This window comes from Sminthopsis crassicaudata, chromosome 3 (assembly GCF_048593235.1).
Source record: "Sminthopsis crassicaudata isolate SCR6 chromosome 3, ASM4859323v1, whole genome shotgun sequence".
Taxonomy (NCBI): domain Eukaryota; kingdom Metazoa; phylum Chordata; class Mammalia; order Dasyuromorphia; family Dasyuridae; genus Sminthopsis; species Sminthopsis crassicaudata.
In genome coordinates, this window is record NC_133619.1 from 646,356,980 (window position 1) to 646,375,672 (window position 18,693).

At 39.5% G+C, this 18,693-nt stretch overlaps 1 protein-coding gene across 4 annotated transcripts in view; it reads left to right on the forward strand.

Moving 5' to 3' along the window:
• LOC141564989 (uncharacterized) overlaps positions 1–18,693 on the forward strand; it is a 138,068-nt gene that overhangs the window by 40,431 nt on the left and 78,944 nt on the right. For 2 of the 4 annotated variants that reach the window (XM_074307914.1, XM_074307910.1), the window contains exon 4: positions 13,389–13,454. In XM_074307914.1, coding sequence (XP_074164015.1) covers positions 13,389–13,454 — 66 coding nt within the window. Of the gene's footprint in view, positions 1–9,819; positions 9,971–12,361; positions 12,489–13,388; positions 13,455–18,693 lie in introns of all 4 variants that reach the window. The other 2 variants (XM_074307911.1, XM_074307913.1) reach the window with 2 other exon arrangements.

Sequence of the window (18,693 nt, forward strand, 5' to 3'; positions counted from 1 at the left end):
TGCTAGGATATTCTTGTAAGTTTTCCTCTGATCTCTTTCAGTTAGTGAACAGTCAATTTTTTCTTTCCCCCTTGTTCTAGAGCTTCAGAGCAATTTTCTTAATTTCTTGAAATACTGTATCCAGATTCTTTTAAAAATTATAACTTTTAGGTAATCTCACAATTCTTTTATTGTCTCTCCTTGATCTGTTCTCTAGTTTTTCTTTTTTCTTTTTTTTTTTTAATTTTTATTTTATAATTATAACATTTTTTTGACAGTACATATGCATGGGTAATTTTTTACAATATTATCCCTTGCACTCACTTCTGTACTGATTTTCCCCTTCTTCCCTTCATCCCTTCCCCTAAATGGGGCATGTTGAATATGTTATGATATTTCCTGGATACAATATATGAGTGCAGAACCGAATTTCCTTTTTTTTTTTTTTTTTTTAAATTAATTGATTGATTGAATTAATTTTTTTTTTTTTGAGGCTGGGGTTAAGTGACTTGCCCAGGGTCACACAGCTAGGAAGAATTAAGTGTCTGAGACTAGATTTGAACTCTGGTCCTCCTGAATTCAAGGCTGGTGTTCTATCCACTGAGACACCTAGCTGCCCCTTTGATTGAATTAATTTTAACAAAAGGTTTTATGCATAGATAATTTTCCAGCATTAACAATTGCAAAACCTTTTGTTTCAACTTTTCCCCTCCTTCCCCTCACCTTTTTCCCTAGATGGCAGGTTGACCAATACATGTTAAATATGTTAAAGCATAAGTTAAATACAATATATGTATACATGTCCAAACAGTTATTTTGCTGTATGAAAAGAATCGGACTTTGAAACAGTGTACAATTAGCCTATAAAGGAAATCCAAAATGCAGACGGACAAAAATAGAGGGATTGGAAATTCTATGTAGTGGTTCATAGTCATCTCCCAGAGTTCTTTTGCTGGGTGTAGCTGATTCACCTCATTACTGCTCTATTGGAACTGATTTGCTTCATCTCATTGTTGAAGATGGCCATCAGAATTGATCATCATATAGTATTGTTGTTGAAGTATATGATGATCTCCTGGTCCTGCTCATTTCACTCAGCATCAGTTCATGTAAATCTCTTCAGGCCTTATTGAAATCATCCTCTTAGTCATTTCTTACAGAACAATAATATCCTATAACATTCATATACCACAATTTATTCAGCCATTCTCCAATTGATGGGCATCCACTTAGTCACCATTTCTGGCCACCATAAAGAGGGCTGCCATAAATATTCTTGTACATGCAAGTTCCTTTCCCTTCTTTAGTATTTCTTTGGGATATAAGCCCAGTAGTAGCATTGCTGGATCAAAGGATATGCACAGTTTGATAACTTTTTGGGCATAATTCCAGATTGCTCTCCAGAATGGTTGGATTCTTTCACAACTCCACCAACAATTTTATCAGTGTCCCAGGTTTCCCACAGCCTCTCCAATTCTCCAGTTTTTCTAATGAGATGTTTCAAATTCTTTTCTATTTTTTCTTTTCTTTTCAAATTTTATTAAAGCTTTTTATTATGAAACATGTGCATGAGTGGGAAACTTTCTGTTCCAAGTTTTTCCCTTCTTCCCCTCACCCCTTCCCTAGATGGCATATAGTCTAATACATGTTAAATATGTTAAAATATTTGTTAAATCTAATATCTTGCTGCACAAGAAAAAATTGAGTATAGAAGGAAAGAAAGAAAAAAACCTAAGAATGAAAACAAAATGCAAGCAAACATCAAAAGAAGAAGCAAAGATTGTTTGTTTGTTTTGCTTAGGCAATTGGGGTTAATTGACTTACCCAGGTCAAACACAGCTAGGAAGTATTAAGAGTCTGAGACCACATTTGAACTCAGGTCCTCCTGACTTCAGGGATGGTATTCTTTCCACTGTGCCATCTAGCTGCCGCTAAAATTTTTTTTGAAAAAGTTAAAAATTGTCTTTACATATAATTGGGGAAAACAGTAATATTCAATATAAACAAAAATTGATATCAATCAACCTCAAGCCCTTCTGTTCCAAACTGTCTTTTGGACATCTTGAACAAGTTGTCTGATTTGAGATGTCTTCTTCTTTTTTTTTTTTTTTTTTTTTAATTTCTTTTTTTTTAATTTTATAGTAATAACTTTTTTTTGACAGTATATATGCATGGGCAATTTTTTTATAACATTATCCCTTGTACTCATTTGTGTTTCAACTTTCCTCTTCCCTCTTTCTATCCCCTCCCCTAGATGGCAGGCAGTCCCATACATGTTAAATATGTTATAGTATATCCTAGATACAATATATGTGTGCAAAACCAAATTTCTTGTTGCATAGGAAGAATTGGATTCAAAAGGTAAAAATAACCTGGAAAGAAAAACAAAAATGCAGTCAGTTTACACTCATTTTCCAGTGTTCCTTCTCTGGGTATAGCTGATTCTGTCCATCATTGATCAATTGGAACTGAATTAGATTTTCTCTTTGTTGAAGATATCTACGTCCATCAGAATACATCCTCATACATTATTGTTGTTGAAGTATCTAATGATCTCCTGGTTCTGCTCATTTCACTGATTTGAGATGTCTTACAATGACCATGTAAGGCAATTATTTGAAAGGCAAAAGTTCTGGTTTCTTCCCAAGTTCCTTCTGGTTGATTTTCCTATAAAAGGTGTTTGAGTTTTATGAAGAGAAAGTAAGACTTTCTTTTATTTCTAATTTTCTCTTCTATTTTAGGTAACTTTATGTCAAAAATCAATCCAGAATTTTTTTTACTGGTAGTATTTTTTATTTTTGTAAATACATGCAAAGATCATTTTCAACATTCACCATTGACAAACCCTGTATTCCAAAGTTTTCTCCCTCTAAATCACAGCATTAATAGCTAACCTTCATATAATATCATTTATTGTCCAAGTGATACACAAATAATATTTCTTCTTTACAACAACCATGGCAAGTAGGAGGTACTATTAGTATTCTAAATATATGGAAAAATAACAGAAGAAAACAGAGGGACAGTGACTTGCCTAGTGTCACCCAGGTGAAAACTGTCTGAGTGGTTTTCAATTGAAGTCTTCCTGACTCCGGGCAGTATGCTCTGTCCATTGTCCCTCCAGAGTGGTGGGAAATAGCTTTGCACCATAATGGAAGCTTGAAATAAGGGAGATAAGTGCATCAGAGAGTTTTTAGCTAAAGTTCTAATCAGTCATCTGGTAGTGGAAGGAAGGGAAGTTTAGGTGGGCTAAAAAGTGGGGTTCAGGTCACTTCAGTGATCAGTTACTGCCTGTTGATCCCATTCCCTTTTCCCACTTAGTTTTTATCTAAAGATAAGGAGGGGTAGGAATAATGAGGAAGTATCAAAGGATATCATTGAGGAAATTAGAATTTTCATAATAAAATGTACATGAGGTGATAGACGATTAATGCAGAGGAGGGTAGCATAATGCATTGGAAAGTAGAACTCGAAATTCTGCAAAAGAAACACACTTGACAAAAGATTCACATGGCCTTCAAATGAAAAGATCAAAGTTCTGTAATATCTTTTGGAGTTTGGTCCCTAAAATCACTCTACTGTATTTCCTCTAACCCAATGCCAGTCAGCAGATCTATAAACTCCAAAGTCTTATGACCCCTATATATAACATGAAATTTCCCAATGGATTTTTGTTACTGCAAAGATCTAGAGGGGCTAGTTAAGTGGTGTAGTGGATAGAGCACCAGCCCTGAAGTCAGGAGGATCTAAGTTCAAATGTGATGTCTGACACTTAAGACTTGTTGGCTGTGTGACCTTAAGCAACTTACTTAACTCCAATTGCCTCAGGGCACAAAAAAGATTTCAAAAGAAAAGATGGTGCCCCTATGTTGGTAAATATGTCAAAGTGATGATCTAGAAATTAATGGAAGTTTATGGAGACATAAATATTTTCAGGGGCCAGAGCTCAGGAAATGCTTAACATAAAGCCTGACCCCCACCCCATTCCCATTCCCCCAAGTTGGTTTGGGGATATCTGGGCAAGGTTGTGTGTGGTCCCTTCAGTTTTGCTTCCTCTATTCCTACAGGTGAGGCAAAAATTGAATTTTTTTCCACTTCTGAAATGAGAAGAGTGAGCAAATAGAAAGACTTGGGCTACACCGATCTTGGTAACAGTCCCCATAACTGAGGTGTTTCAGGGATATTTTTTTGATTGTACTTTTAAAGTAGCTCACAGAACAAATGTGAAACAGACATTCTACCCAGAAGCACAGACCCAGACAACATGACATGAAAGAGGACTGGCCCATGTTTGTCAAAAGCTAACCTAAAGCATTGCTGCCTTCTCTGTTATCTCAGGTGAGAGACCCCAAAAATTTGGGGGCTCAGACTGGTGTCACGAGGTATATCAATAGAATTTACAGACTTAAACTTATCTCCTATTCAACAGGGAATACTTTCTTTTAATAGTAACACCATTACAAAGCCAGCTAAACCTCAAAGGGAATTCTACAGAGAAATAGAAGCAAGGAGATAATAATGATCCAACTTTCAATCACAGATAGGCTCATTCTATGGCCTACGGGTAGGACTAGGGAGAAGTCTCTGGGTTTTGATTATCACAGACCAGATCATCAGTCAGCAAACAACTGTGGAGTGGGTCTGGATTTTGTTTTTTATTGACAAGATTATCAGTCAACTGTGAATTTGGAAATAGTCCTGGATCCTTCATTCTTGCCTTACTCAGTTTTCATGAGAAGAAAATTCTTGAGGAAATTTGTTATACATTATTGTACCTATGAAACCTTTGTAACTTGCTTATCTTAAGGTGAAAGGAAGTAAAAAGGGGAGGGAGAGAATTTGGAACTAAAAATAAAATGTTTAAAATTGTATTTACATGTAATTGGGAAATAAAATACTATTTGATATTAAAAAATGAGGTCAATCAACCTCAATCCCCTCTGTTCCAAATGTCTTTTAGACATAGCAAATTAGTTCTCTAATTTGAGATGTCTTACAATTACCCTGTAAGACTGAAATCATTTTCTTGTCTTTGTCTCTTCTTCCTGATAAGGGCCCCACTACTCTCTCAGTCTCTCAGGATCACAACCAACATGTCCTCCATGAATCCTGATTCTTATCCACACTTACATCATGTCAATCCTGGAACATCTCTGCCATCCATCTTCTCTCCACTGATATTTCCACCTTCTTGCTCTAGCTCCTTGTCACCTCACCCTTGGAGTACTGAAGCAGCCTGCTTGTGTGTTGGCCTGATTGCAGATTGTCTGACTCCAATGTATCCTTCATTTATCCAACAAAGTGATTTTCCTGAAGATCCAATTTTCCTGGACTCGGTAAACAGCAGGGATTTTCTATAACCTCCAATGTGAATGCTTTCTATTCCTCACTGATTATGGGCAGGGTTCTTACACCTCAGTTCTTTGGGAGCTCATGACAATGGCTTCCTTTTTATTCCAGGAAGAAGATACCCTAACTCTAGCTTTCAAAAAATGTCTCTGACTGTTCTCTGGCTATGTGCTCTCCCTCATTTGTGCCTCCTAGTTACCTTCATTTTCCAATGGAAAGCTTTCTTTCTGTAGAAAACCTTTAATTGTGTGGGGCAGAAGACCTTCAACTTCAACAAATCAGAGGCATCTTAAGAAAACAAAGGATTTTAATTTGCCAGAACTTGGGAGATTTAAGCATCTCCCCAAACACCTAATGTAATCTGGCATTGAAGAGAGGTAAGAGACAGTCAACAGACATGGATTACATAAGGATTTGGGATAACACTCCCTATAGGTTGGACGTTTGCCCTGATTAGTCAGCAGAAATGGCCTCACATTCTAAGTTGTAAATGAGGAAAAACTTTTAACCCAATCATATCTTTAGGAATATTAAATTATGTTATGTGGGAGTTTTAATGCCAATTTAGCCCTAACTTAGTCCCACAAAAAAAGGGCAATATGATCCTATTCTTTGTAAAACTGGTGATCTCTGGAGAAAAAAACTTGGGCTTGGGGTGTAGCAAATCAATTTTTAGAGCCCTGTCTCCATCTTGTGAGATAACTTTCACTGTTCACTTCATTTATAAGTACTCAGTGTTTCCCTCTTTTCAATGATATCCTATTTATCTCGCCTGTAGCTTGTTTGCAAGTTATTTCTTAGCTTCTTGTTTCTCCCCTTATTTTGTGCATTTGTTGTGGGCAGAAATTGTTATTTACCTTTTTTTTTGAAAATTCCTGTCATTCACAATTCTGAGATACCACTACACACCTGTCAGATTGGCTAGAATGACAGGGAAAGGTAATGTAGAATGTTGGAGGGGATGTGGGAAAACAGGGACACTGATACATTGTTGGTGGAATTGTGAATATATCCAGCCATTCTGGAGAGCAATTTGGAACTATGCTCAAAAAGTTATCAATCTGTGCATACCCTCTGACCCAGCAGTGTTGCTACTGGGTTTGTATTCCAAAGAGATCTTAAAGGGAAAGGGACTTGTATGTGCAAGAATGTTTGTGGCAGCTTTCTTTGTAGTTGCCAGAAACTGGAAACTATGTGGATGCCCATCAATTGGAGATTGACTGAATAAATTGTGGCATATGAATATTATGGAATATTATTTTTCTGTAAGAAAAGACCAACAGGATAATTTTAGAAAGACCTGGAGAGACTTACATGAACTGATGCTGAGTGAAATGAGCAGGACCAGGAGATCGTTGTATACTTCAACAACAATACTATATGATGAGCAATTCTGATGGATGTGGCCATTTTCAACAATGAGATGAACCAAATCAGTTCCAATGGAGCTACACCCAGTGAAAGAACTCTGGGAGATGACTATGAATCACTGCATGGAATTCGCAGTCCCTCTATTTTTGTCTGCCTGCATTTTTTATTTCCTTCACAGGCTAATTGTACACTATTTCAAAGTCCCATTCTTTCTGTATAGCAAAACAAATTTTTGGACATGTATACTTATTTTGTATTTAATTTATACTGTAACATATTTAACATGTATTGGTCAACCTACCATCTGGGATGGGGGAAGAGGGGAAAAATTAGAACAAAAGGTTTGGCAATTATCAGTGTTGTAAAATTACCCATGCATATATCTGGTAAATAAAAACTATTAAAATATATATTAAAAAAAAAAAAAAAGAAAGAAAGAAAGAATCTTTCTGTCATTTAGCATCTGACAGAAAGGAGGCATTTATGCTGGACTGATTTTGCCTTACAGCTTAGATTTGCTATTTTCCTCATTCTCTAAAATATAGAAAAAGAGGCAGACAGATTAATTAGTAATTATAAAATTATAAAACCCAAAGTAACATTTAAGAAAATTCTATGTGAAATTTTCTGTAACAATTGTTCAAAAAATTTTAAATGATAACCATAATAATAGCTATAATATATAAAGTGATACAAATATACATATACATACTCAATCAGTGTGGGACGATCTTTGGTTAGAATTCAAATCTTATTAGGTAGAAGGTTTATCCTCTCATAAATGTAATGAATATGTGGGGAGCTGGACTAGGGGCAGGTTTTAGAAATTAAGTTACCACTTTCTCAGTGAGGAATACAGTTTGCAAACTGGAAGTTCTCCTAGGCAGGAGATCTCCACTTGTTGCAGAAGAGGCAGGGATTTTATACACAAATCCTAAGTGGGAAGAGTGGGGGAAACTCAGTTACACTACAATCATTCCCGAAGTTTGATTGGTTTCCCAATGGAAGAAGATACAAGAGTTCTTGGATTGTTTCAATTCTTGAAAGTTGAGATCATTCCCTCTCCAAAAAACAGAGTTCTGTGGTAAGAACGGTTTTCTGTAGTTTTCCAGTCAATTCACTGATTGTACATAAATACAGTACAGCACAAGAATATACATTATCACAATGTTTGATAATTTCACTTTGCATTGTGAGTCCTGCCTCCTAACCCAGAAAAGGCAGCTCTGAGAAATCTAAATTATTAGTATATTCATTAGGAATCTAATATAAAATATTCATTACAAATATGATAGGAAATTGAATCTCATGAAAACTGTAATGGTTACACTGTGGAAAGGCTTTTATTCTTCCAGAGGACCACTGATAAAAGGGAGATGTCTTGATTTGTGTTTGAATGGGATGTTAAAGAGGCAGTGCTCTGCCAAGTCCAGTGGCAAGATAAAAGTCCTGTATCCTTCCCCCCAAAAAACATCAGGTGATGGAAGCATAGGAGAGGAGAAGGTCATGGGAGATAAGATGAGCAGCCTGGTGGCCAGGCTGAAATAAGTGGCCAGGAGAAATAAGAGTCCTAGGGTGGAGTTTGAAAGCCTGGGAGGAGTCTAGACCACCTGGAGAAGAGCTTTTCCAATGGCCATTGGCCACATGATGGTAGGCAGGGCTGGGGGAGGGGAGATAGACAGCATTCAGAGGTCATCCCCCTGGATGATTTGGGGAGTGAGGTCCCACCCTCCAGGCTTCAGGGGATAGGCTTCTTGGGGTTCTTGAGCCTCCCAGGACATTTATGGAATAAATTAATAAGAAGCAGGAAGGCTTGGAAATGAGATCTCTGGGCATTCTCTTCCATTTTCTACTTACTGCAAACCATCCCTACTGGGGTAGGACCCAGTTAGGTGTGAGCCATGGCTCCTCATAAGTCCTGGCTTCTGCTGGCTGCCCTTATATAAACATTCACACTTCTTATCTGCTCTGATGGCCAGTGTCCTCCCCATCTGTCACAATAATTCCCTTTCAGATCTTTCTACTTAATGAATTCTTGGCCCCTACCTTTTTTTTCAGGTTCCTAAACACTTCACCAATATCCTGTGTTGTGCTCTTTCTCAAGCTTACCATAAGGTTATATTTGCCCAAAGGCAGGCTTTCCCCATAGTGACCCAGAAGGCCCACTTTCAGCCTCCCCTCCTGGACCCGGGAATCCTAGCTCTGCCTCCAGGTTCTGTTTGGTGAATTGATTGTGTGCTTTCAGAAGGGATTTTTTTCTGAGGTTCCACAGGCTCTGCCTTTCTGCTTCTAGGAACCCCTATGGTTGTAGGAACTAAATGGTTTCCTGTGCATCTTCTCTAGATCTGCAAACCTTGGGTTCCTTACCAGGCGTGTGTCTCACTGTTTGCACATTCAGGATATTAAGCCTAGAATTCACCCAAGAGTCTTAGGAACCTTCCCCCATCTTCTGCTTAGATTTCAGAACTCAGCCATCCTGTTTTTCCTGATTCAACTACCCACCTAAATCACTTTGGACAATTAAATGTCTTCCTTTTTACCCAGGTTTCCCAGCTCCCTTCCCCTTCCCCAACCATAAATTCTAGGAGCTGAATCCCAGACTAAATTGCCTCCCAGACCCCTTAACTCCTTATTTTATCTGTCAGTCAGTTTATTGTCTAGGTAAAATGTCTGTTGGGGAGAAGGGATGCTGGGAGGACCAAGTATCACTGGCAAGGAGATTTCTGACTCCAGGGACATTGAGATTCTACACACTCTTATCTCATCTGGGACCTTAAATCCCTCCTGTCTCTTCCGTCTGTAGGAAGGTGGGGGAGAGGAAGGGACTCTTAAGAGTAGGAGTAAGAAGGTAAGCTCATCTTCAAGTTTGTACCATTCCCCCCAGAGTCATCTTATTTCCTATCCCTTCTATATAAACTCCTGACTGCCCCATGGCCAATAGTCCTGGGGACTTTTCCCTCCCAGACTTGTTTTTGACTGGGTAAAAGAACATTCTTGGCTTCATTTCTTCCCCAACTTTAATCACTCAATGGGTATTGCCTCTCTGTTGGTTGGGGTCTGTGCCCTAGGGCAGGGCATTGGTAACTCCCCTGGAACCTCATTCTCTGTAATTTCCTGTAGGCTAACCCTCTGTCCAGGAAAAGAAGGGAAGGACATCTGTTCACTTATACTCATCCCCTCCCAACAGCCTGCAGAGGACCAAGGCCTGGCCCAAGCAGGGAGCCTGGAGCCAGAGGGAATGTCCCCTGAGAGCTGCAGACCCCCACCCCAGGTAAGTGCCCACAGATGTGGCAACATCAGCCCAAGAGGTCTTTTTCGTAGATCTGGAGGATGGTCTATGAGGCTGGCCATCTCTCTTATCATTAGATCCTTAGTTTAAAAAATGGGCAGGAAAGTGAATGCAGTAATAACAACACTGCCCTCCTCTCTGCTGTGTTTGGACTGATTCACTGTCCCTTTGGCATCTTGAGCACTAACCCTCTTCCCCCAATTGCTGCTTCAACATATTTCTTTAAATTTTTTCCTCAATATAGGTCATTGACAAGGATGACCACTTCACTCATTAGTGTCTATCCTGTTTTGGTCCAGCACCACCTCCCCTTACACACACACACACTCTTCTAACCACTCTGTGTCCTGTGGCCAATTTCCCTCCTGCAGCCACTGACTTTCCTCAAACCCTTGACCTTGAGTATTATCTGGAGCAGGACCCTGGAAACTTCCCTTGCTCTTGTCCTTTCTCTGGTTGGGAGCAGAGCAGAAATTGTCCTCTTGCTGCTGCTCAGCTCCTGATACCTCAGGCCACACAGATCTTCCCAAATCTCTCTGAATCCCTTCTCTTTACCATTTTTGTGGGTTATTATTATCTTTTTTTTTTTTTTTTTTTTTGCCAAGGAAATTGCAGTTAAATGACTTTGCTAGGGTCACACAGCTAGGAAATATTAAGTATCTGAGGTCAGATTTGAACTCAAGTTCTCCTGACTTCAGGGCCAGTGCTGTATCCATTGCCCCATCTAGCAGCCTCTAGTATAATTAGTTTTTAACCTTAAATGCAAAATAAGAGAAGGGGAAAAAAAAAAAAAATCAAGGAACCAGCAGAACAGAAGAACAGATTTGAGAAAACAAACCTACGCAATAAATGTTACAAATGGATCAGGAGCTGTCCAGCATTTCTTTGCTTCCTGGTAGGTTTTCTTTTATTCCATTTTATTTTCTTTATCTCTTGTTACCTCCCACTGAGGCTACTGACTGCCAAGGTCATACATAACCATCTTCCCCCAAAGACATGGAGACCAGCCAATGTTTCTTTATTGGTAATCTCAGCAGGGGTTAGCGGGAAGCAAGAGCAATGGATGTATGTCTCTGCGTCTCTCTTTCTGTGTCTGAATCTCTCTACATTTCTGCTTCTCTCTATTTCTCTTCACATCTTTCTTTTTATGGACCCGAAACTGGCCAATTATATTTACTCACCTCTGGGACTACCCCATGTTGTAGCCCACTCAGCACTGCTCATGTGAATCCACAGAAGGGAGACACCTGCAGCTAGTGCTGCCTCCTCAGAAAAGATCAGCAAGAGGACACCCCCCCTCATCTTCTCAAGGAAACACCTGTAAGGCATAACCTCCTGCCTCAGAGCCCAAGCCCCTTGTACCTCCTGGGCCCACCCTACCAGCTGACATGGCATACATGGCAATTCCCAGAAGGAAAGTCCCTGACAAGACCCCTCAGCTACAGTTAGGCACTTCTAGAATAACTACATCATACTCAGCTCATCCCAAGCTTTTCTCTCCCTTTACCATTGCTTGGGTTAAAGCAACAGGCATTTAGAAAGGGAAGAGGCTCTGTGCAAATATAGAGGAAATGCAAAGAAGGAAAAATCAGTCCCTGCCCTTAAGAAGCTTCCATTCTAACATGAAAGACAACATGTCAGCAGCTAAGTCCACACCAGCTGTATACAGTGTAGGTGGGAGGCCTTTGTAGGGCTGTGCTTCTAAGTTCTCATAGAGAATGTGACCTTTGGGTAAATTCCTTCTCTGCTTCAGTTTGCTTTTGTAAGTTGAGGACCATTGGGCCAGATCCATTAAGAAGTGTGTGATTCTGAAATTTGGAAGGCAAAATCTTGCAAAAATGAATGTTGCAAACTATCTGTACTTACATTTGGAAAAATAAAATAATATTGAAGGGGGATAGTGTTTTTATCTGGATAAAATTTAATTTTTGGCTTTTGGAAAATTCACAGAATCTTTTTTTCTCCTCAGTGATCATGGAAATGTTTTAACTTTACAGCACATAATACTTGCTAGCTTCACACAAACACTTCATGCCATTTTCTTAACATAGCACTGTCTGATTTCACCTCCAAAAGTCCTCATCTCTCTCTGATAGAACCCATAACTTTCCTGATTCTACAGGCTGTACCATTTCCTAGTAAGACATTTCTCAATTTTGTTCCACCAGAAAATATAAGATGTGTTTCTCTATATTCCACCAGTCTTTGGGGAACTTTGGTTTCTGTTCTGGCTCTGAATCCTGTAAGGGCCGTCACCTTTGGGCAGATCCCTCCTCCATGCTTCAGGTCCCTTCTGTAAATTGAGGAGCATTGGATCAGGTCAGTTATGAAGCGTGCTTCAACTGTTAAGTCCTCTGGGTCTTGGTGTTTTAGGAGTTGGTGACCTTCAAGGATGTGGCTGTGGACTTCAGCCCTGAGGAGTGGGGTCTGTTGGACCCAGATCAGAAAGAGCTGCACAAGGAGGTCATGCTGGAGAATGCTGAGAACTTGCTCTCCCTGGGTAAGGATAACTTCCCTTGGAACTCTGGGAATACCATCAACAGGGGTGTCACCATTCTCTTCCTAGCGTGCAGAGTTTTAAGCTTTTATCAATTCTAAGAAAGGCCCAAGGGCAGCCTCCTGTCCCCAAGAGACAGGTTCCTCCTGCTGCATGTTCTTCTATGAATGGTCTTTACATTGTGTCTGCAAACTGGTCCTGCCCCTTTTCAATGAACATGGGATAGGAGAAGGAACCCCTTATTCCTAGGGGGAACCCTTTTGTCTTGGCAATGTTCTTTTGGGTAAAAAAACCAAAATTTTACCTCACTGCCCCTGGTGTAACTCATACATTCCTTTCTACATCTCCTAAATGCCCCTATAGATACAGGGAGAGAAAGGGAAGGGAGGAGGTTTGCCCATACATTTGCTGGGATCCAGGCCTTGTGCTCAGAGCTCCCTATATGTGCATTATTGCACTTAATCTCTACCCAAACCCTTTGTTTTGGCCACCATATTTATCCCCAATTTCAGGTCTGGAGGCTGAAGCAAACAGATGAAATTACTTGCCCAGAGTGGCACAGCCAGGATGTGCCTAAATCCAAATTTGAACTAGAGGCTTCCTGACTGCAGGCCTGGTGCTCCCTTCTCTGTGCTACCAGCTGCTTCTCATGTCTAGAAAATGGAGGTTGTGGGATGTGTCCACCCTGCTGTGAAGGAGGCAGCAAAATCAGGATCTTCTGCTTCCAGGCTGCTTCCATGGCCTCTTTTCCCCTCTGCCCTCTTTCCCTGGCAATAAGCGCCCTGAAAACCATCTTTGAATTGTCCTTGGAACCACCCAGTGGGCCTCACACCCCAGCCCTGTTCCAGTGAGGAATAAATGACAAGTTTCAAGACTCACACCCATTATCCTCCCCCTCCCCAGGACTTCCAGTTCCCAAAGATTTCTTTTCCCATGTGGAGAGAGGAGGCCTGAGGAAATCCTATCCTGGTGAGTGAGTATGAAGCTGGGGTGCAGGCTGCTATCCTAGGGGGCTTCTTCATGTGATGGGCATGGGGGCAGGAAAACTTGCTTGGAATCCATTTTCAAATTCTTGTGGTAGTGAGAAACTGAGCATCTCACTGAACCTATGAACCTCAGTCTCTTTATCTGTAAAATGAGGGGGTTGGACTCCATGGCTTTTCAGTTCCCTTCTAATGAAGAATCAATGATCCTAGCAGAAGTCTTTATTGGAAATTTGGGGCTATCCAAATATCTACAACCAAAGAAAGAGAACTTGGGCTAATATGACTTTTCTTAGACCTTCCTTAACCAAAAAGCATTTATTTTTACTCTTTTGATATTTATTTAAAACTAAAAACAAAATAGAAAAATACAGAAAAGAATAATTTTTAAAAATGTTTTATATTCAGTAGAACATAAGGGAGGATTCAAAATCTGTAATAATAAATTTCCATAAACCATAAATGAAAGATATTATATTCAGAGCGGTCCATTGCTTTTTGGTTTCCTGTAATTTTTCATTTGTTCTCTGCTGTGCATTTTTTACTTTGTTCTTTCCTCCCTTTTCATCCTCTGCCAATTTCCTCATGCAGGCTATAGTTAAGCACAGACAGGGCATTTATTTATTCAATAGAGGAGTGCTGCAGTCAGAACTGTCCTTAAGGAAAATCTCTTTGGCAGCAATGGAGAGAGACCAGGCATGAAGACCAATCAATGGCTGTTACGAAAAATGTAGGAAAGAGGTGAAGAGAACTTGAACTAAGGTGGCTAAGAGAAAGGATCCAATGGGAAAAGTATGGAGATAGGAATGGCAGGATTTCGCAGCAACAACCTCTGAGCAAAGCTGGCCACAAATTGGAATTGATTAGTTGGAAGACTCCCTTCCTGCATGCTTCCCTCCCTTCTTCCCTGTACTTTTTTCCCTCTCTTCTTCCTTCCTTGCCAGTTTCCTTTCTTTTCTTCTTTCCTTCCTTCCTTCTCTCCACCTAGGACTGTGGTCCTCAAATGTAAAGTTCTTGAATTGTGATTATAATCCTTCTCTGGGAGGAGATCTGTAAAATCTTTTCCTCTGTGCACAGGTGAATAAGAAATTTAAAATTTCATATTAGGATTATAAGCTCACTCAAATCTAACAGGCCTGAGCTTCCAAATTATGGGAACTTGACCGTTCCATGAACTCTGTATATTTTTGACACTAGATGCTGGGAACTAGCCATTCCTAGAGATGTTTGTGCTCCAGAGAAGAGTGGCTCCCTCCCTGGGCATAGACAATTAATAAAGAACTGTCAAGATACAGACGATATGGAACGAGTCAACTAGTGAAGCCCTCCCGTACCCCGCACCTGCACAGATGTATGTGCCAAACCCTTATATAATTTTTTGGCAAAAATCCTTCTTTGTCTAAAGACCTATAAAAAGTCAGTGCCCCATATTATGACCGAGTCTCATCCGTGGGGAGGGCGCTTCACCCGGAAAAATCTCTACACAACTCAAGTTGAGAAGGCTGAAAAAGAGGGGCTCCCAGCCGTTTGATGATCTTGTGGGTTCCCTTGAACCCACCAACTCCCTTGAGTTGGTGATGTATTCTCTTCCTCTATCTGCTATAATTGTCATATTGTTAATTGTTCTTATTTTTATTTGTTTTTTTATGCAAATCTAAACTATCTATATTTTGTCTTATTTGATTAAAACTTTTTACTTTTACTTTTTAACTGAGCTTGAGAGCGTCATTTATAGGAGCGAATCCGAACTTTCCTTTAAAATCACAATACAACAGGTTTCTTGGGAGCTTGAATCTCCTCCAGCTCTTATCCTTCCCCAAATCAGGCTGGTCTCCTTTCAGCCTGCCTGGCATCACAACTCTATCCCAGAGTAGATTTTCTCAGACCCAATGCTGCCCTTCTTTTATCCTCCCAGAGAATAGGCATGTGAGAACTCAATGGGGCGTCAGGAAATACTTCCACCACTGAACTTGCTTCTCTTAGAATTCCTAAGATGTAAACACCCTTTAAAGGCCCGAACCAAAGGTCTGAGCCAGAGAACTGTCAAGGCAACCTGAGTTCTCACCTTGTCACCGTCCAGACTATCTGAGTTCTCACCTTGTAATTCTAACATCTCCCCCTTTCTTTTGATTTAGAACATAGGGTAGTCATGACCTTGAAACATAAATCCATTAGTATGGGAGGTATTACACATAATTACGTAAATTAACAATGTAACAAATAACATGATCAAATAATCATAAATTGAGAATTTATAAATGTCCATAAGTTCATTGTCCATTAGTCTCATCTTGTGTTAGGAAATCCAATGATTCCTGCTGGTTTTAAATTTCTTTGACAGTCTTCTTATTAGCCATGCTCTTTCAGTGTCAGATGTTTTCTTAGATTTTCTCCTTTGTTTTGAGGTCTTTCTCTTTTTCTGTCTCTCTCTGATGGACTAAGTGAATACAACTCATTGGGACCCATCTGATTCCTTCTCCAGCTGAAGAAATACAAGCAAATCCTCTCCTCCAGGCAGTTAACCTTTCTGGTCCTTTCCATTCACCACTTTCTGGGTCTCTCCACAACACCTGGCGATTATCTAAGGACAGTGGAGCTCCTTGCACTGGACACTGCCCTTCTGGTGGGTTATAAAACCTGTCTGCCGGAGCCAGTGTATTTTTGTCAAAAATTAGAAAATTAATGGTATACAGAACTAAATTTATTTATTATTTTTTTATTATTTATAATTTTTTTCATAGTATATATGCATGAGTAAATTTTTTTAAATAATATTATCCCTTGTATTCATTTTTCCAAATTATCCCCTCCCTTCCTCTACTCCCTCCCCTTGATGACCGGCAGTCCCATACATGTTTCATATGTTACAATATAACCTAGATACAATATATGTGTGTAAATACCATTTTCTTGTTGCACATTAAGTATTAGATTCCGAAGGTATAAGTAACCTGGGTAGATAGACAGTAGTGCTAACAATTTACATTCACTTCCCAGTGTTCCTTCTCTGGGTGTAGTTATTTCTGTCCATCATTGATCAACTGGAAGTGAGTTAGATCTTCTTTATGTTGAAGATATCCACTCCCATCAGAATACATCTTCATACAACATTGAAGTGTACAGCGATCTTCTGGTTCTATTCATTTCACTCAGCATCAGTTCATGTAAGTTAGAGAACTAAATTTAGAAGTTCTCTAGGGTTACCTGTGGCTCCCCCTTTTTTTTGTTTTTGAAGGAGTGTCTTAATATCTGTGTTTCTTCTCTTTACTATTGCCTGACCTTGGGGATTAAAAGATATGCCAGTGGTGTGTAAAATCTTATACTGCGCACAAAAGTGTGCAAAATGTTTAGAAGTATATGCAGGTCTATTATCTGTTTTTATTTCTTGTGGCACACCCATAATTGCAAATGCTTGGATAAGGAATTCAGTGACCACTTGGGCTGTCTCTTTTGCTGTTGGCACTGCAAAAGTGAATCTTGACAAGGTATCTACCACCATGTGGATAAAAGACAGACAACCAAAAGATGTATAATGGGTCACATCCATTTGCCAAATTTCATTGTGTCACAAACCACAAGGATTCTTCCCTGGAGGGAGTGTAGGAGCGTGGAAAGGAAGACAAGCTGTACAGCTTTTTACTATGCTCCTAGCTTCCTCTCTTGTGATTCCAAATTGTAAATGTAAAGCTCGAGCAGCTTGATGATATTTAGAATGAAATTCTTGTGCTTTCTGAAATAAAGGAGTATTGGCTAACATAGTTAAAAAGCTATCTGCCTTTGAATTTCCATCAAAAATAGGACCTGGAAGTCCACTATGTGAGTGGACAGGCAAGATATAAATCTTGCCTGGATGCTGTCTCACTTGCTCTTGAAGTTCCTTAAAGAGCTGATAAATATTAGAGGCTGCAAATTTTATTTGGGCTGTGGCAATTCTTTGTACTACACCTACTGAATAGGCTGAATCAGTAATTATATTTACATCTCCTGGGTAATAAGTAAGAGCTAGCATGATAGCAAATAATTCATTCTGCTGAGTGGACTGAAAAGAAGTCCTGACTACTCTCTTTATGGTTAAATCATGAGAGTATACAGCACAAATATTGTCTTTGGAGGCCTCTGTAAAGATTGTTGGTCCTTTAGAAGGAACCTTAGAAACCTTTTCTTCAAAATTCCATCGCCAATTATGTAGTAGCTGGGTTATGTTTAATGGAGATCCATGTGCAAAATTTGGAGCTGTGGCCAATAAAATTTGCCATTCTGGGATGGTCTCACAGCATACATTAATTTGTGCATTAGTATAGAATGTGTATATTTTTTCAGGACTTATTCCAGATAATTGTAGTACTCTCTTAATAGCCTTTAATAAAATCCTAGCCACGAGCACTGGGTAAGGAGAAAGCCTTTGTTCTGGTTGTGCTGGGAGGTTCACCCACTCAATCACACTGTCTCCTTGATGAAGGACTGCTGTGGGTGCCTCTTTTGTAGCAAAAACGGATATTTCCAAGGGTTTTTGAGTGACTCTTTCTTTATCATTGGATAAAGCCAGTTCAACTTCTCTCAAAGCCTCTTGTGTTTCTTTTATAAGCTGGCGTGGTGAATTTAAAAAGCACTGTCTCCCCTTAAAATGTCATATAGAGGTTGCAGTTGATTCGTAGTTAAGCCTAAGGCTGGACGCATCCATTGGATATCTCCTATTAATTTTTGGAAATCATTTAAGGTGTTCAACTTCTCTATTCTTAAAGAAAGCTTTTGTACTGTGAGTGTCTTAGGATATACTTCATATCCTAAATATTGAAAAGGAGCATGTCTTTGAATTTTTTCTGTAGCTATATGCAGTTTGTAGTACTGTAGTGTTTCCATGGTCTTTTGTAGACATGCTTCTAACATTTGTTCCTCAGGTGCACATCCCAAAATATCATCCATATAATGTAACAATATTACTTTTGGAAAGGCTTTTCTTACTGGAGCAAGAGCAGTAGCAACATACATTTGGCACATAGTAGGGTTGTTTTTCATTCCCTGTGGCAAAACTGTCCATTCATATCTTTTATAAGGCTCAGCTAAATTAACACTAGCCACTGAAAAAGCAAATCTTTTCACATCCTCCTTATCTAGAGGGATAGAATAGAAACAATCCTTAATGTCTATAACCCATAGAGGCCATTCTCTTGACATCTGAGTAGGAGATGGAAGTCCAGGTTGAAGAGTTCCCATAGTTTTCATCT